The following is a 25,677-nucleotide window of genomic DNA, read 5'->3' on the forward strand; positions in this document are numbered from 1 at the left end:
AAATTTCTTTTCACATCTCTGGGTCCTCAGACTCAATCTGTTACCCTCATTTTTCCTAAAATGTTATGTCTCAAGAGGATTTTTTGAAATGGTGTTGAGTCACTGTTTTGTGTAGAAAAAGTAAAGTATCACTTCAAGGGGACTTACTCTTGACAATCATTCGTTAAAAGGAGTCAATTTTTTAGTGTAGACAGGGATTCAAACAGAGAGAGGATATGTTTATTTGAGCTTTCTTAGTCAGCTAGAATAATCAGATTTCTCTTTATCCTGGTCCCTGATTTTGCAGGACAGTGGCTTAAGATAGCACATCATTACTTTCAGTTCCTTCACTTAGTAGAAGCCATCTGTGTTTTTATTTAGCCTCATTAATATAAAGGTCAGTCAGTAATGTTTTCTGTTCAACTGCCTGATAATGGAAAAAGATAAAACCCTTTATATTCTTATGTTCTGAAAAGTGGAGTGTAAACCACTGTCTAATCAGAATAACAGTACTTTTACATCCACATTGCAGTAGTACAAGTAGCTGTGGAATGTCAGAGTAATAGAATAATAACATCATTAATCTGAAGACAACAACCCAGATTCTTTCTGATTGGGGAATTTCTATATTTTATGGGCTGGTGAAAAATTTAATGTGAATTTATTAAATTAAATCACAGTTCTGAAGAATGTAGATAAGATTTTGTCAAATCATTTTGCCATCTAACGTCCATGTCTTGCCTTGTGTGCATTTAAGAAAGGGGTATTTCCTAGGCATCTGGGACAGCTGAATACTTGTGGGAGCTTGCTCACTTGCTTTTCTAAATTTATTTATTTATTTTCCTGTTCTCTTCTGAACTTGGTCTGGTTGTTTCTAAGTTAACATCAGCAACAACAACTTTTAACCAACTTGTAATCCAGTTAAATTTTTTTGTGAAACAATAATCTCAGAACCAAGCAAATTTGAATGAGTCAATCTTTTTCCTTAGGGATCAGAGTTGATTTGAAATTATGAGAAATTACTCATTATAACTAGTCATTTACACTTTTGAGTCAGAACCCTCTCATATTTATTTTTTTTTAATGTGATTTATTTTATATGTTGAGATATCTACCCTCAGCACTTTAGATCATTATAAGCAGTCTTCTTGAGCTATGACATTTTAATGTCTTCATACAAGTGCACAGTCGGGCACTTCATTGCTGTTTACAATGTATTAGGGCATCTGGTCTTGTGAATGAGGAGTTTCACTGTAACATCTAGGATGATACATTTAGATGTTACATTGAAAATCGTGATCAGCTACATGAATATTGTCTTTTCAAGGGGATTTGAATTGTATTGTGCTGTTCTATAGATTCTATTAACTTACAGGAACCACAGGATTAGTCCCGGAGTATTTCAGTACAATAAATCCGAGAATGTAATGGGATAATATGTTTATTTTAAATGTCAAGTGAAAAAAAATTCCTTATGTGGAGCAAATTAGTATCTAAAAAATCTCATGGGATTCTCAGGTCCCATATTACCTCTTGTGATCACATACTTACATTTTTCTTTCTACAATACCTGAAAGGCAACTACAGAACTCCCTGGTTTAGAAATCCCTGCAAGCTGGGAGTATCATACTACTAAGAGAAAGAATTTGAGCACTTGGTTCCTACCCTGGTGATGTTTGCTGTAAAAATAAGGGCAATAGAAAGATAAAATATAGTTTTAAGTATTCTAACATTGGAGGAAAGAGAAGGAAAAAAAAAAAAAAGGAGCTGCATAAACTAGGGATATTAGAGTTGCATTTGCATTGACTGTGTATGTATATTGGAGTGAAAGGGTTTCCCAAATCATGTAGTGTTACCTCTCACACTAGGACTGCAAAGAGCCAGTTTCCAACTCATATAGTATATGTTTAAATCCATATCCCTCTATTGGTAGATCTTAAGAGACTTTCAGAGTTAACTTTATTTGGGCATTTTCTGCTTCAGCCATTTTTATGGAGGACCTGTTCCAGCACACACATTATTAGGAATGTTCTTTTGATTTCTTACCTAAAATCATTCAGAGCCAGCTTATCTCTTTGCCTTCTTATACCAACATTACTTGTTAGCTTTGAAGCCTCTTTTCTCACCAGGACTATACACCACCATGTAACGAACTTAGAGATAGTAGTCATGTGTTATGTCAGTTTCCTTGTCTGCACAAGCCAAGTCCTTGTACTGTCTTTTTATGCCATAGGCTCTTTGTTTCCCCTGATATCAGTACCACCCCTCCTCTCTCCAAGAATCTCTTCTCTGTATCCATTCCACAAGTTGAACACAGACTTCTAGAGGAGGTTTACTAGGATATTGTACTGCAGTACAGGTACAAATAATTATTTTCTACCTCCACAGGAAATACTTCTCTTGGTATGTAGGTGATCTCACCAATAAAGGTGATTATGCTGTTGCATTGCTAAATATTATTTAAAGAGGAAGCACCACATTTCTCTGACAAACATCTATCTTTTCACAAGCACCTGGGAGGAATCTTTAGCAAACTTAGATGTGCACTCAAGAATGATACTAGGGACCCAACATTTTTAGATTAATATGTTGAGTCTGGCTGAGCTCCACAACAGCTCTCCCAGGGCTGTGCTTGTACTGGTGGCTGGAAAGGTGGTGATAACACACCAGTGCCCTGACTGCTCCTGAGCAGTGCTCACACGGCATCAAGGCTGCCTCTCCAACCTCCCCCCCACCTCTCACCAGCAGGCTGGGGATGGGCAAGATCTTGGAAGGGGACATAGCCAGGACAGCTGACGCAAAGTGACTGATGGGATATTCCATACCATATGACATCTGCTCAGATATAAAAGCTAAAAGAAAGGAGGAGGAAGTGGGGCCATTTATTATTTACAGCATTTGTCTTCAGGAGTAACCACTGGGTGTACTGAATCCCCGCTTACTGGGAAGTGGCTGAACATCACCTGCTGGTGGGAAGTAGAGAAAAACATCCTTTGTTTTTCTTCAATTATGCATGCACGACTTTTGCTATTGCTTCATTAAACTGCCTACATCTTGACCAACAAGGGATTTTTTTTCCATCTTATTTTCTCCCTTCTCCCTGTTCTGGTGAGGAGGGGACTGGTAGAGCAGCTTGTTGGGCACCTGGTGTCCAGCCAAGGTCACCCACCACAATTAAGTTGTGTTTTTACACGACCATTGTAATTGTTCTCAAAATAGTTTATATTATTACTTGTTACAGAACAATTAAAACTAAATCTTAGAGGCAGGAGACCTTTTTCCTTCAATATGGTCCTTATGCTCTTTCCCTTAAGGATACAATTTTGGCTTTATGCAAATACTATACTGAATTATCTTAACTTTAGGTCTGATATAGAGTGATTACTCTTTGCTTTAAACACTTGCAAAATGTGGAAAAAAACACTGAGTCCTGGGCATTCGTTTTCCCTATTAATCATTGATTTATCTGTAATGTTTATGTAGCACTTAGAAATGACAGAGCAGGGAAGATAATATGGAATTTGTACTGAACAGAAAGCCTGAGTCTTGCAGAACTCTTTGGTAACAACTTGTTTACCATGAGTATTTTCACTAATAACATGCATATTCAGAATAGCACCTCCAAAATGTAAGTATCTTACTTGGTAGTTCTCATTCAAACATTTTAACACCTATTTCTTCAGGGAAAAAATGGGAAACCATGCCTTGTATGTAGTGAGTAAGGAGGTTTTGAATGCTCTTCAAAGTTGTTCCAGATCATCGGACTTCCCTATCAGGCAGATTTTCTAATAGCTTGTACTGGGATGCACTACTGGCCAATTGTTGTGGCCTCATCCTGGCAACACCGTTGTCTGTAATAGTTTGTCTTAGTGACCTTGGCAATGTGCATGTCTGCAGAGATTCTGATGACATTGAAGCAATTCTTTTTCTTTACTTATCTATTCCTTAAGCCGTTGAGTTTTCATCTTCATGTATTGCGTCTACAGGTTTCCATATAGCAAATAAATCTTGACAATCACCTCAGTGCTTTTGTCTGATCAGCATGACTGTGGCCCTTGTTTAGGCAGAGAAACTATTTTTTATTCTAGCCACAGCACTGCTAGTCTGATTCTTTAGCTGTCCATATAGTAAATTAAGTTTTACGTTAGATACAAAACCCATGTCTATAGCTCTTTTCAGTCACCCTTATTTGTTAATCTGATATTTGCATATGTTCAGTTTACTGTGTTAGTTGATTTTTTATCATCTGTTCATTTAATGAAGTAATTCTCAGTTATAGCAGCAATAAGTAAGGATCTCTATTGACATATTTAGATTTCCATAACTGATTTTTTTTCCCCTTAAATAGTGCTTCTAGCTAATTCTCCTTACAGGAATGCAGAAAAACCCTTGTTAGAAAGCTCCCAGTTTTCTGTAACTAATAAAAAGTGTTCTTGCCCGATAATTAGTAGCTCTGATTCTGCCACAGTAGTGTTTGGAAAAGTCAGTCATGTTCATGTTTGTAGAATTAAGTATTTTTGCAATGCTTAGCAAATTAGTGAATGTGTCAAATTCAAAATATATCCTCTCTCAGCCTTTGTTCTGTATAGTCATCAACTGCTCAACAACAGTTAATTTTCTGAGGGTAGTATTCGTATTTTTTGTAAAGACATCAATCCAGAGAGTCTCTTGCTTACCAATACTGAGGTGGATGTTACTGAATATTGTTTTGTATATTTGTAGTTCTAGTAGGTGCATGTTGTCACCTTAATACATCTTCTGTGATATTGATGGCTATGACCAATGTTGATTTTTTACTGTCTGTTAAGAAATGCAGGCTACATAATTCATCTCAGATACCTCTTTTGAGCTTCTTTGCTGGTCAGGTCCAAAAGTAAGATCATGTTTCCATCAACGCTGATAGAAATTTTGTCCTAACTATTTTGTAAATAAACTTTTCACTGGCTTGTTAGAGTATCTATGCCTTTGATCTGTCTTCTCTTTCTCTCATATTATGTGATATCAAAAAGCCTGTAATCTTTAGTATCATACTGCTCTCATGGAGTAGACAGATACTATCATGATTAGTCTTTCCCATGTAAGAAAAAGAAATACAAAGATTTCTGTGAGAGGTAGATAACATCTGTATGTAGTCAATATATGTAGCACGAGACACAAACCTTGTGGAAAATCAAGAGCTTGCATCAAGCCTCTGAACACCTGGACTTCCTGCTATCTGTTTTTCCCCTTTCTTTCACTCTTTCTCTGTACATTTATAACCTACCTCAAGTTAATGAAAAGCTCCTTTTACAATATATAACTTATACAGACATAAGGAGTTATGAACAAACCTCATCCCAGCAATGTTGACTGATGTTATGTATACAATAAATGCAGATATGTTATCCTAAAAACGACCATGACAAATTGAGGAAGCAAGAAGTTGAATTTTTAGGTCAATTCTTAAAAGAATCAAAACTTTAAGATATGAAAATCTATAATGAAGAGATGGATAATGGTAATAATGTGTTCATGCAAGAGTCATCTGCTTATTGTGAGTGTTGTTTAATGTTTGTGAATGATGAATAGATTAAAGGGGGTTTTCCCCATATAATATTAATTCACATTATGTAGAGATATTCCTTTAAAATCTTGTCGGTAGCATATTCTTCTGGCCAATGGTGTAAGGTTGACATAAATTTCAGCCATCAAATACAGGATGTCACAAGTGCCTGACATACCTATTTAAAGTTTCAGAATTTGCTAGCCTCCTATGGTCTGTTTCTATAATGCCAGATGTATCACAGTATCTTGTAGATGCTTTATTAGTTTGGTTTGAAATAAATACAAAATTGTCACATAATTTTTGTCCTGCAAATCTTTGAAATTATTTTTACTTGCAGAATGCCACTAACCAGCTAATGTTTTTGGCTTGTTTGTGAAAGCCAGTAAATAATTTTTGTTCAATTTATGCTCAATGTGTAGGCATTTTCAATTGGCATGTTTTTTATTGTGGCAAGTCCAAATGCTAGGTGTCTGTATTTTATTCTCTGCAAAATCTGTTCATTTCACTAAGGTCTTTGAGCCAAATAAGAATAACAGCTACTATAATTTAACACTGTAATCCATCAAAAATCTCTGAAATTACTTTTTGGTATGCCCAAGAATAATTCCAAAGAACAGTTGCTTAAGCTTACTACACTCAAATGCTGCACTGACAAGCCACTAAATCTAGTCCCAATTTAGTAAAGAACGTCAGGAAGCCTACATTTAAGCATGTGCTTAAATCTGGGCAATCTTTGTGCTTGGGTACTTATTTAAAGGTAAGTACATTTAAATATGTCCTCTACCTTTTCATCTATTGAACTAAGTAAAAATGAAATATTTATTTATTTTGGAGACCTGAACTACTATTTCTTCAAGTCTTTTTATAATTTAAAAACTAGTTTTCTACCTTCACAAAAATTACATGGTAGATATATATTGATTGTTTGTCTATTTGATCAATATCACCTTATATCACCTAATATAACCTTAAGCAGGCTCAACTTAGTCACCAACTCCTAGTTTTCACTTGTTTTTATATTCTGTTACAGTAAGCTAAGTTTTTGTTGGAGTTACGACATCACAATTAGTGATTTGTCTGTCTTCCTGTGTTGTTCTTCCTCTAGATATCCTTCTCCCTAAAAAATTGTCTGAAATGAAATTATTTTCTACATGTAAAAATGTATAATTTTCTTCAGCCATGCTTAGAATTGAGTTTATGCAGATACATTTTTCTGTCCAACTCAGTATGTCAGTCAGGTTTCGAAGCTGTAAAAATAAGTGATACCGGTTCTGCAACCGTAAGCAATGACTAGTGGTTCTACTCCGTAGATTTTACACTTTAAAATTAAAGTGAAGTTTCCAGTAGATTTTTGCTACATTCCTATGACTTAAAGTTGTGGTAGTGCATCCATTGCCAAATGGGCTTTTAAAAATAAAAATGGAGCCATGTTTAAGGATAATGTTTTGAAAGGGACAATTATTTATTGATAGGAAAAGAGGTTTGTGATTTTTTGTGTTATCATGTGTTCTTTTCTCTAAACCTGGAAATTAAGCTCCCCAAAAAATCTCCACAAACAAGAGGTACCTAGGGAAAACCAAAATGATCTTTAGTATCTTGCTTTTTGTGCAAAATCTCCTGTTCTCATTCCAGCTGATTTTGGAACTCAGTAGAATTCAGGACTGAGGAGTAGTTGCCTTTATCACATGCCTTTCCAATATCAAAGAAATTCAGATCTCTTGAGCCTGAGCTAGCTCAGCTGCAGATCTGCCAAAGAATGGTGTCCCATGCTGTATGTTGTTGGCAGCTATGACTATTGATCACTGGTTTATTTACTTTTTACTCATTCACTTATTAAACAATCTACAGACACTTAAAAGTGCCTACATTCTCTGCTCATTTATTTTATCAATTCATTTAGGATCAAGCATAAAGACATTTAGGTAGTGAGATGTCTGTTGAAATAATAGTTTAAGTGAAATCACTCGATTTAGGAAGATTAAAAATTAAGTAGTTTATTTTCTTTGAGGACATGGCACTGTTATCTTTCAGTTAGGGTTAGGGTTAGGGTTAGGGTTAGGGTTATTTGTATTGTTTGCCTTTTCTTTCCCATTTGGCTAAAAAAACCCCACATACCCAAACTTGATTGTTTGCTAGAAATTACATTCCATTAATAAAAATGTAATATTTTAATTTTATTACTATAAAAATTATATTATTATATATAAGTATTTAAAATTACTTTCAAGACTTGCATTTATAATTACTGAATGAAGTCTACAGGATTCCTTAACTCCTTTTGTCTTCCTACTTTTTAAAATTTTTTTGCAAATCAGTGTTGCTGCAGTCCAGTATTTATTTAACTAGTATATAGTCTGATAAAAGCATCATCTACAACTTCATATAATACAGAAGAGATTTCAGATGAACAGACCAGATTCTCCTCTGGTTTAACAATGAGACTTCTGTTCATATCAGTGAAGTTGGGTGCATAGTCAGGCACATGAGGTTTAGTCTTGTATTCAAGTTGGCCGTGGTATATCCAATCTGATTTAAGAGTGCTTTGCAATTATGTGGACGTATAGTCTAATTGAGATCCTTTCATTTTTTAATGATGCTAATCATTTATAATCAAATCAGGTTAACATTACTGTTACCAAAATTACTTCTGCCCTTAGAGAGAAATTATCAAGACAGACATTTTCTATTTCTTATTAAAAATGCATGATAAAAAAATACCAGAAATATTCAAGTACACAAATGTCTTTCACAATTGAGTGCCCTCAAGTTATTTTTGCTCTGAAGACTCTTCTCGACTATGATGAATGCACATTGTTTACATGATCACAACATAGTCTGCAATTCACTAGGTAAATGAGTGTCTGACATTAGTGTTTCCTCAAATAGATTTGCAGAGGGGAATTTAACTTCAGTGAGACAAAATGTTTTGGTCTGTGCTACACAGTCTAAAATGGACTTTCAATTTTTGTATTTTTTTTTTTTTATGTTTAGGGTGATTAGATCTACCAAATGATAATGCCATTGAAAGCAATAAATTAATGGCAAAATTGTGAAAATTGTAAGAAAATGCTTTTGATCAACACTTAAACATACGGCTTCAGAGATCATTACACATTAGGAATGAAGAAAGTTTATTTAAATACTTTGATGTCAAAAGACTACATCTAATATCCAGCAATTTCTGTTAAGAAAGATTGCTTGAGCGATGAGTAAGATGATTACAGAATCACCAAATATTTTCTGAGAATTCAGATTCAAATAAACTGATATCTGTAGCACATCCATTATTAATAATTTGTACTAGCATGACAGAAGCAGGCAGTGTGAAATGTGTTATTCTAGTCACATATAAGTCCCCTAGATGACACTGAGAAGCCAGAAGATGTTGTGTAACAGGACTTACAAACATCATTTGCCAGATGTTATCTGATAGTTGAAGCTCAAGAGACAATGTTATCAAATCTGCTGGTTGCAGTATGTGGGTTAATAAAAGATTGTATGATACTGCTTCTTCCACCCCCCCACCCCCCCCTTCTTTTCTTTCCTGTAGCTCATTTATCAACTTTATGTGAAAATCGATATTAAAAAAGAATGCAGAAAATTATTATTAAAATTATTTTGTTCTTTAATGCTGATTTCATTATGTGGATTAGACAGTTGGTTATTAACTGCTACCATGGGTCACATGGACTACAAAGTCCATACTGAAATTATATAAAATATAAAATAAATTTATAAGTTTGGGTGTTTTTTGATAAAATGCATACTGGCTTAGTAGTTTAAAAATCAGATTTGTGTAATTTGAGCTTCTGTAATTGCATTTGCTCTCTCCACAAGAATCATTTATATTAATATAACTGTTTGTATTCCAGAATATTGTGTATCAGTGATATTCCAATATACATATAGATCAATGATTTGCCAAGTACTTTTAAATGAAAGGTTTTATTTATATTTGATGATTTTATATATATATATATTATATATAATTATATAATTATATAATTATATAATTATATAATTATATATATTTATCACTGGAGCTTTAAATGACTCTTTCAAATCAAGCTAGAAAAATTCCTGCTGTTTTACAGTCAAAAACTTGATCTGGTCAAATTAAATTTAATTATTGCCTGCTTGTTGGATTAACGGCTGACCCATACTTAAAAATCACACACAAGTGCTGTGACTGACCATCATGTTTGACCTGCTGCTGCTGCAAGTGAAAACTGTCCTGATTCCTCATTTCTTCTAAATATTACCACACCAGCAGAACTGGACAATCTCTAATCAGTACCCACTTTGCTGTTCTTTCCCAGTCTGTTCAGCCAGTTAGTGGCAATATTTGATTTAGCCAGTTAATGACAATATTGGATATTGAATAAAGTAGACATAAGGACTTATGAACACTGCCTTGCCAAACTGATACAATGAATGACAATGGCTTTTTCATGGTGAATGTGATGCAAAAGACCAGTTTTTATTCTCTGTATGAGACTGAGCCAGTCAATCAGTGTAGCACTCAATAAATCAGTTGCTAAATTCTGCTCAGATTGTGGGCCTAAACCTGTTTCTGTGGGAATCAATACTGAAACTGTGAGTAAATCCAGTGGAAATCAGACTGTTGCTTCAGACTGGTAGCTTTTGAATAGAGGAGAAAAACTGAAAATCTGTTAAACTGTTAAATGGAAACTATATTTTTTTAATCTAAATTCCTCAGTTATGATAATAGAATTAAAAATTATTGATCTATACTGATTATATATAATCACTGTTTAGGGATAGCTGGATCTGGAGTTTCTGGGTGAGGAAAAGTCAGTGGTAAATGAGTTTTTAAGGACATGAATCTAACTCTTTTCAAGCTCTAGGTTACAGGTCTCCATTTATCCACAGACCCAGTTGTTTGCAGATGTTCATGACAAACCACTTTGAGAATTTAGTGAACACAGAGCATGTGGCATAAATGATACTCAAAGAGGACTGAAGATTATTAGAAGGATCTTGTTTAAAGTAGAAGTTAAAAAGGTTGAAGATGATACCCTTTGATTTAGAATTTAGCATCCCGTTGATTTTTTTGTGTGGGCATATTAGCAAAACATGGCTTAACTGTTACTAATGAACAAAAATCTTTATCCATTAGTCTAAGTGGAAACGATTTGAGGCTAGTTGGTAAGAACTGTTTGTTTTAGTCAAATATATAGTAAAGCATTCTATAGGGCCATTCTCATCAAAATAATAAAAGTCCCAGCTGACCTAGTGTCTTCTTTCTAACAGATTATGTCTATGCTAGGTCAGTATTAGCAATTGATCATAGTTTGGACTGTTCTCTGGCACTTTAATTGCATGAAATTAGAGAATGATCTATTTGAACAAAAGGGAATGTCATTCTCATGAAGTTGTAAGCAATAGGAAGCAGATGGGCTGTAAGGCCAAAGGCCTAGCTGTAAATCCTTACTTAACCAAAAATGTATCAAAATGTTTTCCTCCTATAATCTCAGAAGTTAAATTTCATAATACTAGAAAGAGTGGAAGGGTTATTGGTCCCTTCCCATATATTATTTATGTACCTTAAATATCTGAATATTATCTTGTATAATAAAATATAAAATTCACAAGTTTGTGGGTAATTTAGGTAGGAATTCACAGTTTAACACACAGAGTTATCTTCTTTCTGTAGCAGTTCCTCAAAGAAAGCTGCTACCCTGTGCCGTTAAAAAAAAAGAAGAAACAAAAAAAGTGCAATAATATCTCCAGGGAAGCTCCACAGTATATTCTGTAGCTAAAGCTGAAGAAAACCCATCTTCTCATTCTGTAGAGAGGGCTTTGTACATTTGGGAAAACTACTGGGGTCAATAGCTCAGTGCTCCCTGAAAAGGCAATTGCTAGGCAGGAAACCTCCTAAAAGTAGCAGCAGCAGAAGTAAAGCTCTGGTGTCACTGAAAGCTCTACTGCTATGGATGCTAAAGGGACAGGAAAGAAGACTTATTTTTCCCACAGTTGTTTCTGGGACTTCGTGTTGATGTGCCTTCCTCAGCAATTCATTGAGGTATGTGGCTTCTAGAGTTTCTCTTCTTGCTCACTGAAAAGTGTCTGTGGTGGGCACATGTAATTACAATTAGAGTTGACAAATGTTGTTTAATGAATGAATTCCACTTTTGCTTTGATATGTTCTAGAGCAGGGGTCCTCAAACTATGGCCCGCGGGCCAGATATGGCCCTCCAGGGTCCTCAATCCGTCCCCCGGTATTTACAGGACCCCCCTGCCTCCCCCCGCCGGGGGTTGAGGGGGGAAACCAAGCAGCCGCAGATGACTGCCTGCCACTTCATCCGCGTGCTGGCCCCCTGTTTAAAAAGTTTGAGGACCCCTGTTCTAAGTTTTTTTATTTCTTCTTCAGGAAAAGAGCATTCAGGCTCCAGTGGGGATGAAAACCTAGAATTCTCCTTTTGATCCTAAGCACCAACAGCTTTCTACTCTGGACGTGGAATACATTTTAAAAACATCCTGTGACATTGGATTTTAGAATCATTCAAAGACTGTTACTGGACAGCAGTACAGCATAATTCACCCAATGACTTCCAAAAATCTAGCAGTTGTACAGTAAACTAATGAATGGGTTTTTTGTATAGGTATTTCACTTGCTTCCTCTCTAAGGATCATATTTTCTAGACTATTGTGTCTGCTTCATCTCCTTCTGGTATCTTATACATCCAGATGATTAAGCAATCAGTTGTTTTCACAAACAGAACTCAATTCCCTTCCAGTGCTCTCTGACATGGTTATTCACTTTAGTGAAAGTCCACATGGTGCTTTGCTAAGCTGTAAGAGAAAAATATTTGGAGACAGTGCAAGAAATCTCTTGTTAAAGTGAATGGTGAACTATTCGCATGTGGAACCTAGAAGAGATCTTTGAGCTTCTCATGTGAGATGCAGTTATCTTTACAAAGATGCCAATAGCATACACGCCATAGCTGGGGTAATATTAGTAGATGTAAACACTATGCTAACTTTTCTGTTTGTTTTAGTAATGTGACTTAATATGCAGTCAACTACAGATTTTTCAATACTATTTGAAGTAGCACAAGTAATGTATTCTGTTGAGTATAATAGCTGAAAAAGATGTAGCACTTCAAAAGAATTGCAAACATTGCAGTGAATATATTCATTCTGTTGAACGTTCTGAGCTAAAAGTGGGAGAAAGCATTTGTTCTGTGATAAAACCCCAAAGGTTTCTTTATACCACTAGATTATTTCCACAAGTTCCCTCTGTCCTGGCAAACCCACTCTATGGACCGATACAGCATGAATGGCCTCTCTGAAAAGGCTATGCAGATTGAGCACTGAATGGTATAGCAGGCAATAACCATGTATAACTGGATTCAATCTGCAGCAGTAATGCCTAGCAACCAGTGGTGGCTAAATCCTCTGAATCATTTTTCCATATACTTCTGCCACGAACATAAAGTGTTATTTCCTTGTGTTAGGCTAGGAGTCATCTGTAACAAATGAATGACAAATAGCAAGCCTTAGCAGTACTACGTTGAAATTGCGTGACTAGGCCATACTTAGTATTCACCATAATTCAGGAAAAGCTCCATAACACTTTTATGTTGCACATGTTTCTTCCTAGTCAAGTTAGAGACCATTAGTCAATCACAGGAAGCTACTGGGATATTATCTTGAGGAGACGCATATGAGGCGCTGCCCTTGACTGATGGCCGAGTCAGCTGCACTGTGGCAGCAAGGCTGCGCAGGTCAGATAAAGTGGGCCCCTGCCCTCATTCAGTCTTGTTCCACATGCTTCTGGGCAACAGAAAGATATGAGCAGTCTCTGAAATACGCATCATAGGATCATTTTTTCCCTGTGTTTCTACACACAATGTGCTGCATAAGGGGAATATGACGCCTAACTGGAGCACGCAGCTGCTAGTGTAAATATTTAACATAATAGAAATGATCTGCCAAATAATACCACACATATCATCAAAGCTCCCAGACTTCCTCTTTCTACTCAGCAGCCTTGGTAGCACTGTTGCCCATTCTTGCTCTCTCACTAGGTCAGTTCAAAGAAGTACTTCTCACTTCTGGGGTTTAGGTGCACTTATCAAATAGTCCAAACACCATTTGAGGATGAAATCCAGGCTCTCATGAGTTCTCTTACCTTCTGACATGTTTCCTACCCATATGAAATTTAGACTGGAGAAAGAACCTACTCTAAATGGTTTACAGAGTAGACAAGGAAGGCAAGCAGGCTAAGGTCTCAAAACCTCAAAGCTCATTTGTGTACATGAAAAGAAAATTCTGGGTGTGACCTCTGTAATCATGTGGCTTGTGGCAGTGGAGTTCATTCAGGCACTTCCTGTCTGCTCAGTTTGACCAATCTTAGCAAAAAGTTAAGCAAAGACATGGATTTTCTTTTCTCATAGTACTGCCTTTTCATTTCCAAATACTTGTTAAAGAAACAAGTATTACCTTTTGGTATACAAATGTCTGTCTATTGCTAACACATGCAGTATCTCATCTTAATGAGGTCGCCATAGCCGTGCAGTTTGTAAATCAGTATATTAAATACACTATAAAGATGTTTTGTTTGTGAATATGAGCTAAGAATAGTAAATGTGAGAAAAAAAACCCTAAAAAATAATAAAAAAATAATTTAGAAATAAAACTTCTGCAAGGCAGTTTGTGTTATTTCAACAATATAAGGAGTCTGGTAAAAGTAACCAGAGCAGGTTGACTGTATTTTTCTAAATATGATTTTACTTCACCTACTGCTCACAGCATTCATTTATAAAATTTCTTCCAAAGACAAATAGTAGCTTTAGTGTACTTTACAGTGAGTCAGATCACAAAGTGCAAGACAAAGTAGTGTTTCCTTATGCAGCTGCATCTCAAAAACAGTGTCTCAAACTTCTCTAGAGTACAAATCTTTTTTGGCTTATTTGTCTTCATATGACTTCTTGCTGATCTAATAGCAGGTAGAACTACAAGGTGAAATAGCAAGAGTCATATTCACTTCTACATTTGCACTTACCACCTTTGAGTTCTTTCATGACTGTGCTAAGGAGTGAAAAATTTGAGAAACTTTTTTTTAGATTATAGATATGTAGACTCCAGAATAACTGCCTCATTGCTCACAATATTGTTCTTGAAGGAAAGAACACAGAAAATAAAAAGCACATACTATTGCCAGCTATAATTATTACAGAACTCGTTTTCAAGGTGCCTAGTAAACTACAGGTTTTATTTGAAGATCCTTTGCTATATTTAATACAGATACAGACAGATATTTAATACAGATATGGAAGTTTCAAGAAGACTACAGAGCTGAAAAAAAATAATCACAACAAATTTTATTTTTTGTTAACAAGGCAATAATTTGTGCATTTTTGCATATCTATTTCACTTCATTTTGTTTTTTTAACTTAGTACTTTTACTTTCCCCAGTGGAATAGTTAGGTTCCCTTTCTTTGTACACCTCACAAAAAATGTTTACTTATAGAAATGCTGTTCTATTTTAGAATTGCTTAAGTGATTCTTTAAGCGTATTTTTATGCTTTTAAAATCTCTTGGTCATCATCTTCTGGTATTTTTACTGTATCATCAAATACTAGGAGTCAACCATATAAAATACCTTAGAATAATCCTGCTGTTCTGTACAGAGTTCTGCAAGCTCTGCTTTTACATAGAACTATATTTAAAGAGGACAGAACTTGTTTAGGCTCCCAGAAATCATGGTAAAAGAACCTGACTTCATAAACTTGAAAATAAATAACTGGTGTCTTGCTCAATAGTGCAATTCTCTTTACTTTTACATGAGCATTTACATGTAAAATCAGGTCTCTAGTAAGTTCTATGATGGAGAACCATGGGCATGTGTTAAAATGTCTTAAATATTGGTAGATAAAAATTGAATGTCTATAGTCATTCAAATACAGGAAAGTGGAAAGATGTATCCACAGCTGTCTGCTCAGTGAGCAAAAATGAAGCTTCCCTGTTTATCATTGGAAATATGGTTTCTACATACTGTAACTACTTGTGTATACATCTCTAAAAAAAGGAGGGGTTTGTATTCACAAACAGCAAAATCTCCTTTATGTTTTAAAACATCAATCCTTTGTAGTTTATAGTTTGATCATTATTTTCTCATTTATAGAAGAAAAGAAAGCAAAATACCTCAACAGTTTATCATATCTGCACCAGGATTTTGTGGTGCTTACTTTGTCTGGACTTCTGACCATACAGTAATTTCTCGTATTCTTTAATACATATACTGTAATTCAGACATACAAAATTGTGCATAATTAAGCATAACATACCAGCTCAATCTTCCATTATTTTCAGAAGAGATATTGAAACACCTGTTTACTTAAATCAAAAGAGTGAGATTTCTACTATTTCGATCAGTACAAGCAACAAGTTTGATGCTCAGTGTAAGACAATGTCCAAATGAATGTTAGATGAAAAAGTAAAGAAACTGATAAACAGAGTGTGAGAGCTTTACTCACAAATTTATGCACTTGCAAGAAAGAAAACCTGTAACTGTTCTGTGTGACTTAAAATTACTTTTAAGAGCCTTGTGGAATCTGTCTTTGAAAACAAGTTGAACAGGTTTGATAACTGTGGGTATTTTATTCAAAATTTGGTCTTTTAAAGTAGAATTGTGATAATACTTACCAACAGAATATCTTGTTGCTAGTAATTAGTTTGAACTTTATGTATTTTCCCTCTTTCTGTTACATACAATTTACCTGTCTTTTACAGAAATAACTGAAGTAATAGAATTTTAAACAATTTCACTTTCTGTGCAAGTGACTTACACGTGTATGCATAAGTGGGTAAATGTTTCTGTGTGGATATGCCACAGCTGGGCAACCACATAAGATGCTGCAGTTTACTTGTAAACAAAGTCATTTACATATTTTTTTAAGAGTTGATCTAGTTAACCTAAAATTGTTTTATACTTTACAATTTTCTTTATTTCACAAGATTTTTGAGCAATCAGGTGCCCTAACTCATTAGAATTGTCCTCCTGGTTTCGTATTTAAATTCCATGCTTGCCAGCTGCTCAGAAAAGTCAGCCTTGTTGCATATTAACAGTGAAATGGAAAATAAAGCAAAGTAGCATGGTTTCCATGGGCCACATATAGAACAGATCTCAGAGTCAGCATCCAAAACCCTTAGAGGCTCCCATGAAGACCTAGTGGATCTATTTGAAACCAGTCCTAAACATTACAGATTTCTCAGGTTGGGGATATGCTCCTATGACTCAAAGCAAATTCCATCAAAACAAGTCTGCATTGTGATAGGGATTTGTCTAACCTCTGCTATTACCTTAGATTTGTCATTCGACTAGTTATTTCAATATTAGCCTATTCTGGTGTTTAGTTGTTACAGAATCAGAGGATCACAAAACGGTTGGGGTTAGAAGGGACCTCTGGAGGTCATCTTGTCCAACCCCGTTTTCAAGCAGTGCCACCTGGAGCTGGGTCTCCAGGACCATGTCTGGATGACTTTTGAATATTTCCAAGGTTGGAGACTACACAACCTCTCTGGGCAGCCCGTGCCAGTGCTCAGTTACCCTTGCAGTGGAAAAGCATTTCCTGATGTTCAGACAGAACCTCCTGTGTTTCAGTGTGTGCCCATTGTCTCTTGTTCCATCACGGGATACCACTGAGAAAGCCTGGCTCCATCCTCTTTGTACCCTTCATTCAGACATCTATACCCACTGGTAGGATCCCCTCTGACCCTTCTCTTCTCCAGGCTGACCAGTCCCAGCTCTCTCAGTCTTTCCTCATAGAAGAGATGCTTCAGTCCCTTAATCAGCTTCATGACCCTTTGCTGGACTGTCTCCAGTAGCTCCATATCACCTTTGTACTGAGGAGCTTAGAACTGGGCACAGCACTACAGGTATGGCCTTACCAGTGCCAAGCAGAGGGGAAGGATCACATCCCTCCTCAACTGTTGGCAGTATTCTTCCTAATGCAGCCCAGGATACTGGTGGCCTTGTTTGCCAGGCTCATGTTCAAGTTGGTGTCCACCAGCCCCCCCTGGTCCTTTTCTGCAAAGCTGCTTTCCAGTTGGGTGGACTCAGCATACAGTGGTACATGGGGTTATTCCTCTCCATATGAAGGATTTTGCACTTCCCCTTGTTGAACTTTGGAAGGTTGCTGTCAGCCTATTTCCCCAGCCTGCTGAAGCTGCTCTGGATGGCAGCATGGCCTTCTGGTGTATCAGCCACTCCTCCCAGTACTGTGTCATCAGCAAATTTGCTGAGGGTTCACTCTGCCTCATCCTCCAGATCATTAATGATGTTAAACACGATCGGACTAGTGCTGGCCCCTTGGTTATACCTACCACTCAATAATGGCCTCCAACTATGCTTCGTACTACTGATCACCACCATCTTGGGTCTGATTGTTCAGCCAGTTTCCAGTCCACTTCACTGTCTGCTCATCTACCACATTTTTTTACCAGTTAAGGAAATTACAGATTATCACCATGCTCTCCTTTGGGCTACTTTAAAATTTCTCATTCTTCTTGTTTGCCAGTAACTCTAAATAGCCTTGTAAAGATTTTTGCATCTCGTAAGTTTCAAATTTATTTCTCTGTTTCACAGAGACATTACAGAAAAGCTTAGAGTAACTAAACCATTCCAGGAATCTGTTATTTGTGGAATAGGTTGTAATATATCACCAAAGGAGATTTCTGGATTTTGTTTTGGTTTTGTATTGGTAGGTTTTTAAAGAGACATTCAATGCTTCAGGAAAAACCCACAGAACTTGTTTTGGATGCCAGGTCTGCCATTTATATAACCTTTACACATTTTCACATTTCTTATGACAGTTCCTGGTTTTCTCTTTACATACTTCATTTCTCCATTAAGGAGATCCCCATGAAAAATAAATAAATAAATTACATGTATTGCATACCCCTCAAGGCCTATTGCATCCTACTTTTTTATTATAGGTGATCAATCTTATTTTTCACAGCAAAATTCTCCTGTCTTGGGAAGTTTTCCTAATGGGAACATAATTTTCATCAGGACTATCTGTCTATTGGAAGATCTAGTCAGTCAGTGTTTAGATATCATTAAAAGGGTTCTGACTCAGCCAGACTGATAATAACAGTTTGATTGAATTACATACAGAAGAGCTGCTAAAGAATAATCTGTTTAATGGTAGACTATTTAAAAAACCAAACATTTGCTGGGTAATTATGCTTAAACATAGCTGAATTTCCAGCATGTCTGATGGTACCTTATTTACAGATTTTTAAAATTATAGTATTGATATCCTGTTAATGTTTAATGAAGTGTATTACCTCAGGTGTCACAGATTTTGGTTTACTATCACTTGAGATGTTGTAAGGTTGCAAATGATTATTCTTCATAACTGAGCAAGATCTACCATATTCCTAGAATTTTAACAGATTGTGCACTTCTATGTGCATTGTTACCAGTGTTACTGTATTGTTAACAAATAAGAACATAATTTTAGAATTGTTTTGTTGGTCAAATTTCATGGTCTAGATTACACTTCAGCCTGGATTCTTGCTACTATCACTCCTTTATATGAAAACTCCTTCATATGGGAGAAATCCTGTCAGGATGTTTCTCTCCTTCTTTCCTCCTCTGTACTTTGCTAATGTGGTGGAGTGTTTTTAGTATATCAGAGTGGTCCTTGCAAACTCAGCAAAAGGAATAAATGTAATGGTTACACTGGACATGATTTGGATGTTAATTTGAGGCAGTAGTCAAAGTAAGTTTCCTTCAAGTATCTTGCTTTCAGCACTAGGTATAAACATCCAAGTACATTAACTGAAATATTTAATTATATTTAGTGTTGTTGGCTATCATATCTATCTACTGACCTATAAAACTGCTCAACAATTAATACTAATTGCCTACTCAGTTATATTGGCAGTCCCTTAAGTTCATAAGTATTCACTCATGATTTATATTGTGCAACTGTAGAAGATAACTGGGAAGAACAACTGCAGCCTGGTTATAGAGGGACAATTTAAAAAAGTGACTTTACAACTCTGATTTTTGAAGTCAACACATTCTGACTGTTCAGGTTAAAAATGGCTGATCTTGCTTATAGAGCACTAGACTTTTTCAGGATATTATTTGGTTATGATTCTACTGTCCCAACTTGACTAAGGCTAGAGGAGAACAGCAGTTTTAGTAGTGGGTTGGGTTGGTGGTGGTTTTTTTTTTTCATTTGAAACATTTCTTCCAAACCTTCTCTTCACCGTTTCATTTATAGTTTTTACTGCACTGACCTGATCCTGAAAAAGTAAGATCAATTGCATGAGTAGACTACCTCTCAAACTCTACCTCAGTTTTTCTCTTATGCAATCTTTTTGAGACCTGGACACTATGTATGTGACTCAGGAGAAGCTTAATGCAGTGTTTATATAGAAGTGTTTATCGTTGGTTCATTGGTTTCAATATAGCAGATCCTTTCAACTTTCCAGAGAAAAAGAAAGGCCAGTGGATGTATTTGTTGGGGTTTGTTGTTGGGGTTTTTTGTTTGGGTTTTTTTTTTTTTTTTGGTGAGTTTTTTTGGTTAATTGGTTGCTTTATGTTTGTTTGGTTTATGTTTTCTTCTGAAAATAAGAAAGACAGTGCAGAACATTCACTTTAGGTAGAAAAGCAGTGCAAGTGATAAAAATCTCTGAGACAAGACCAGTCTATTCTGAAGAAATAGTTTTCTTATGAAATACTTTAGTCTGTTTAACATTTCTGGTTTTGGACAGTATTTTCAAAATGGGCCAAATTTTGTGAAATGATGATTTGGCTATGGATAGTTGTCTATTGAAGCATAGGCTTAAGACCAAACTCATTGCATCTATGTGTTATACCTGTCTGTAAAAGCATAATAAAAACCATCTCAGATGGTTAATATAATCATGTTTACCTGATTTAAGATAGCACATGTGTTAGACATTACTTTGTTAGCACAATGAAAACCATGGTAAATACTTACGGTATTTATTCCAGGAAGGCCAAGTGGGTGTTGTTGACACAGAAAGTGTCTCCTCTTTGTTGGTAGGGATGGCAGAGTATTCATAAACACAGAATGAAGTTTAGAATTCTCTAGTTAAACTGAGTGTTATACTGCAAAATAGGCAAAAGGATTCTGAATGGATCTGTAAATATATCCTCTTTCATTAACTGTATTAAAGTGTCATGTGTTTAGTTGTGCGATATTCTTGCTTGCTAGTGTATGAAGAAATATTTTTTAACTCAACCTTCGGAAAGAGACAGACAGGGAAGAGCAGGATTTCGTACCAGAAAAAAACTAGTCTTGCATTGTGTGTTGCCATAGTTTTGGAACACTTCTTATTTCCAAGAAACATATGTATAATTATATCACTGAAGTGCATTGTCAAATTTTAGCACATTGACGTTATAGCCAAGATATTGAACATAACTAATTTTGTCTTTCTCAATTTTTAAGATCCAGATTTTAAGGACCTTGGTGTTTTGAAGCCATTGCCAGGTTGGTATGTTGTTTTGTTTATTTATTTTTTTTAACTTGGAGGCCTTTGCACTCTGCTGTAGAAAATATTTTTGTTTGCTGTTCAGGTTTCATTTTTTCTGGTATTTTGTTATTCAGTTTGTGAGTTTGAGATGGGAGGACCTGAAGGAATTGTGGAATCTGTGCAAATTGTCAAAGAAGGAAAAGCTTCTGAAACTGAAGCAGTAGACTGTAAGTGGTACATCCGAGCACCACCCCGATCCAAGGTCAGTCCTTCATCCACTTGCTGATTTGCCATTTAATTTAAGAAATTGACTTATCTGATAACTTGTGCATTTCTTAGTACAGTCAGATCTTGTTTAATAACTTTACAGCTTGAACTTGTAAACCATTTTTTTGCCTTCTGCCGTGGAAGGGCAATTTGTCACCTCAGCCAAAATAACCTCCTTTCTCTATAAATAATAATGTGGGCAGTGTTAATGTGCTTTTTGTGCCATAAATAATTTTCTTAAATTCATCTTTAATTTTGCTCATATTTTTAAAGAATCAATGTGTTTTCCTAAGCAGGAGGTAATCTTATCACCTTAATTTTCAATATATTTCAAATACTTAATATAGGGACTACTAAGGAAACACTGCTGGCTCCCTGAGGTCATCATTGTTTCTTATCTGGGAACTGTGAAAATGGAGCCAAGGTAAATTCACATTCCTCTGTGTAAGACCTTTATTTCCTTTGGTTTAGAGCCACAGAAAAAACCAGAGAGTGTTCCCATTTCTCTCCCACCACAGCCAGCAAGCCAGGCATTTGTAACGAACAGGAGAGGACTGCAATGAATTTAACAATTCTTGGATTCTGTTTGAGTTCCTCCCTTATCCAGTTCCTATCTTATCGGTTACTATATGGATTGATTGTTGCTGGCTACACTACTGTTTCTCCTCTCTTTGCAACTGGAACAGCTTTGTGCCTCCCACCTACTTTCACTCTGTTAAAGACAACTCAGTATTTTATTTTTTCTAGTGTGTTTTATTTGACAGGAAGTATTTTAAGAGCTAGAATTTATAATCCACTACTCTCTGCCATCTTTAAACAAATAAGTTGGTTTTATTATATATATAATCTCAGAACAGAGTGTCCTGGATATATTTAACTGTTTCAGCATTTGGTATTGAATAAGCAGGAGGAAGGCTTTCCAGAATAGAAAAAGTCATTAATATCAGCATTGTGAAGGTTTAGGAGAGAAGTTGAACATTTGGCTCATAAAGACTACAGATAAATTATTTCCAGAATATACTTTAATCTCTCTCTCTTTTTACTTTTGGATAAATTCAATATTCATAGAGGTTTTCGATTAAGTAGATGAGCTTCGCACTTTGCTACAGTAAGTAGCTATAGACATGAAATGACTGGACTGATGAGTTATTATTGTATACATTATATACTTATGTATTAGTAGAAAACAGGTAAACACAACATTAGAGTTGTGCTTGTTAGAATCAGCACAATTAAATCAGCCAATAAAATTGTTATATAGTCTTAATTCCAGTTTATGCTTGGTTGGACAGATAACGTCGTGATAATCTTACCTGTTCTAACTCTAAAGTTCTGTATGATTCAAAGCCCTGATAGAAGTCCTATGTTTAGTTACCTGTAGGATTTATCCAGACTTCAGTCCTGATGTAAAAATACAAATCATGTAGCTACATAGCCATAAACACAGTGTGTATCAGAAGAATGCCACAGTACCACTGTTAATAGAGGATTAAAAATAGTTTAGCTCTTCATGAACTTCTATACTTGCATTAAGTTGTGTTGCATTTCAAGAAATGTATAGCAGCTGAAGAGCATCTGGAAGGGAGAGCAATGAGAGAGTTCTAGGAAACCTGAGGAAAAACGGAAAGTTATTCAATGTCTTCTAGAAGATTTTTTTGAAGGAGCATGATACCAGATAATAAAAGGCTTTTACAATGAGGAAGGAGAGCTCTGATGTCAATAGGATAAGTCATGGTCCTTCACGCCAAAAGAAAGATTCAGGTTAGATACTAGGGAAGCAAACTTCAAATACCAGGGAGGGCATTATGAATGATTGGTGTGGTGGGTTGACCCTGGCTGGACACCAGGTGTCCACCAACCTGTTCTATCACTCCCCTCCACAGCAGAAAGGGAGGGGGGAGAAAATAAGATGGGAAAAAACATGTGGGTCAAGATATAGGGAGTTTGATGAAATAATAGCAAAAGCTGTACACGCAGAAGCAAGGAAAGGATGTTTTTCTCTGCTTCCCATTAGCAGGTGATATTTGGCCACTTCCTGGGAAGCAGGGCTTCAGTTACCCCAGTGGTTGCTCTGGAAGACAAACATAAATACCAAATACTAGCCCTTCCTCCTTTCTCTTAGCTATTATATCTGAGCATATCATATGGCATGGAATACCCCATTGGTCACTTTGCATCAGCTGTCCTGGCTATGTCCCTTCCCAAGCTCTTGCCCACCCCCAGCCTTCTGGTAAGAGGAGGGGGGAGGTTGGAGAGGCAGCCTTGATGCCATGTGAGCACTGCTCAGGAGCAGTCAGGGCACTGGTGTTTTATCACCACCTTTCCAGCCACCAGTACAAGCACAGCGCTGGGAGGGCTGCTGGAGGGCTCAGCCAGACCAGATACAACTGGTTAAGCAAGTTTGTTTGGACAGCATTGCTAGTGGTCTTAGGGTGCAGGTTAGGTAACAACCTATGAAAACTGAAAGAAACATCCGTAATCCTACCTTTAGGCAGAAGGCTGGTTACTCTCCATGAATCTTGCTGTTCCCATCTTACCAAATTCTCTGAGTAGAGAGACAGGGCAATATACAAGCACATAAATCAGTGTTTCCCAACGTGTGGGGCTGACAGCTTTTCCAGCAAGCTATAAAAAAACCCCAGTTTTCAAGGCTAGATTAATCTTAGAGGGGTAAGTCCAATTTAGCACTTGAACATTCTTAGTGTGATTTTCACATATATACACAAATATATATCTGTATATATACACACATATACATGCATATACACACATATGGTTATGGTATTGCCATACTGGCACAGGTTGAAAATTTTTCAGATATTAAGGAAGAAATTAGTGGATAAAATTTAAAAAATCCTTGTATGAAGTAAGATTTACAGTAAGAATGTTTATGGGCCTGATTCAAGTGAACTGGAATCTATTGTCATATTTTGCAGTCAGCTTCCTTTGTGCTTATCCAACCTTGAACTAATGACATATTCAGTATAACAATCTAGTGACATCATTCTAAGTTATGGCATCTTGCACCTATGAAAACAGGCTCTCCTGCTAAGAACAGTAAGAACTCAGCAGATGTCTTTAAATCCACATGTTCCTGTACTCTGGGCTGCACAGTTTGTTACTGGGAATTATGCCTAAAAGGCCAGTTACTCAGACAGAATTTGGGTTGGATCTTTACATCTTTAGTTTCTTAATTAAACTGTGCCAGAATGTGGGCTGCTTGCAATTTCATTTGGCTTAAGCTCATCCAATCTAAACTGTCTGCAGTAGCAAGATGCAAGTCCTTTCCTTGGTTTCCAATTCCAGATTCAAGCCAAGTCTGAGCTCAACATAGGAGCAATGAGATCAGTCAGGGAGTATGAACGTGAGATCTCTAAGCCTGAGCTTCAAACAGACAGTCTGGGTGTAATATTGCTCCTATCATCAGCAAGCAGAAATAGGACAAAGGACAGCAAATTTCTTGCACACATTTAAAATAGAGCAATCACTGATTACCTTATAAACACAAAAAAAAAATATGCTGAAAATGCATGCAGAATTGAAACTTTCTGGAAGTTCAGAAGACAGCAGAAGGCAGATTAAACACAACTTCAAACTATACGTAGACCTGGAGCCTTCTATTTAACAGTGACTCATTGCAACACGTGTGTTTCTTATAAACATTCAAAGCCAGTTCTGGCTGAGTAAGATGGCTGTGAGTCTAGAGTTCAAAAATACTGGGGGTTCTGCACATTGTGTAGAAGCTGACTTCATACACTAATCAGAGCAAGAATGGAAAATGAAGATGGGAGCTGCTGACTGAATGTGCCAACCTGCCCAGAACAGTAAAGAGCCGGAGGAACCTCCCCATCCCACAATACTTTACTGTACAACAAAGCCCGGAGAAGGAATGGACAAGTTATTGCACTGGGATTTGAAAAACTTCAGAGATATCATTAGCTACAGCAGTGGATAAGCAAAGAATCTCTATTTATGAATGGCAGAGAAGAAAATTAAAAGAATTAGTGTTTTCTTGCTTTCTGTTAAGGGTGAATGTTGGAGGATGATATCAACAACAAGCCTTTTTTTATATTGGATGTGTCAGCAGAGTTTGACAAGGCCCCCCAGGAAGACAGGACACATGTTCGTGCTCAGGTAGCGCTGCCTTTGGTGGGTGAATTCCCCATTAAGACACTATTGTGTCGTGCTTGTTACTTGAGAGGTTTTGTAGGGGTGTGGGGGGGGGGGGAAGCAAAAAAAAAAGCAGAATTTGACAGTAAGAGCAATAAAAGTTTTACAAAGATGATGTTCTGATGTTGGGAAACAACCATTAAGCAATACTTATAACTGGAAACTCTGGGCAGCTTGGGAAAGAGCACCCAAACTACAGACAGATAAGCATTAATTTGAATCTGGTT

At 36.4% G+C, this 25,677-nt stretch overlaps 1 protein-coding gene across 5 annotated transcripts in view; it reads left to right on the forward strand.

Moving 5' to 3' along the window:
• Positions 1 to 25,677, forward strand: part of NETO1 (neuropilin and tolloid like 1) — an 88,640-nt gene that overhangs the window by 19,030 nt on the left and 43,933 nt on the right. For all 5 annotated transcript variants that reach the window (XR_005827071.1, XR_005827072.1, XR_005827073.1 and 2 more), the window contains exons 5-6: positions 20,989 to 21,030; positions 21,148 to 21,275. Coding sequence is in view for 2 of the 5 variants with exons in the window: in XM_040588154.1 (XP_040444088.1) it covers positions 20,989 to 21,030; positions 21,148 to 21,275 (170 nt within the window). In the remaining 3 variants the exon portion in view is untranslated. The remainder of the gene's footprint in view (positions 1 to 20,988; positions 21,031 to 21,147; positions 21,276 to 25,677) is intronic.

Source organism: Falco naumanni, chromosome 3 (assembly GCF_017639655.2).
Source record: "Falco naumanni isolate bFalNau1 chromosome 3, bFalNau1.pat, whole genome shotgun sequence".
Taxonomy (NCBI): domain Eukaryota; kingdom Metazoa; phylum Chordata; class Aves; order Falconiformes; family Falconidae; genus Falco; species Falco naumanni.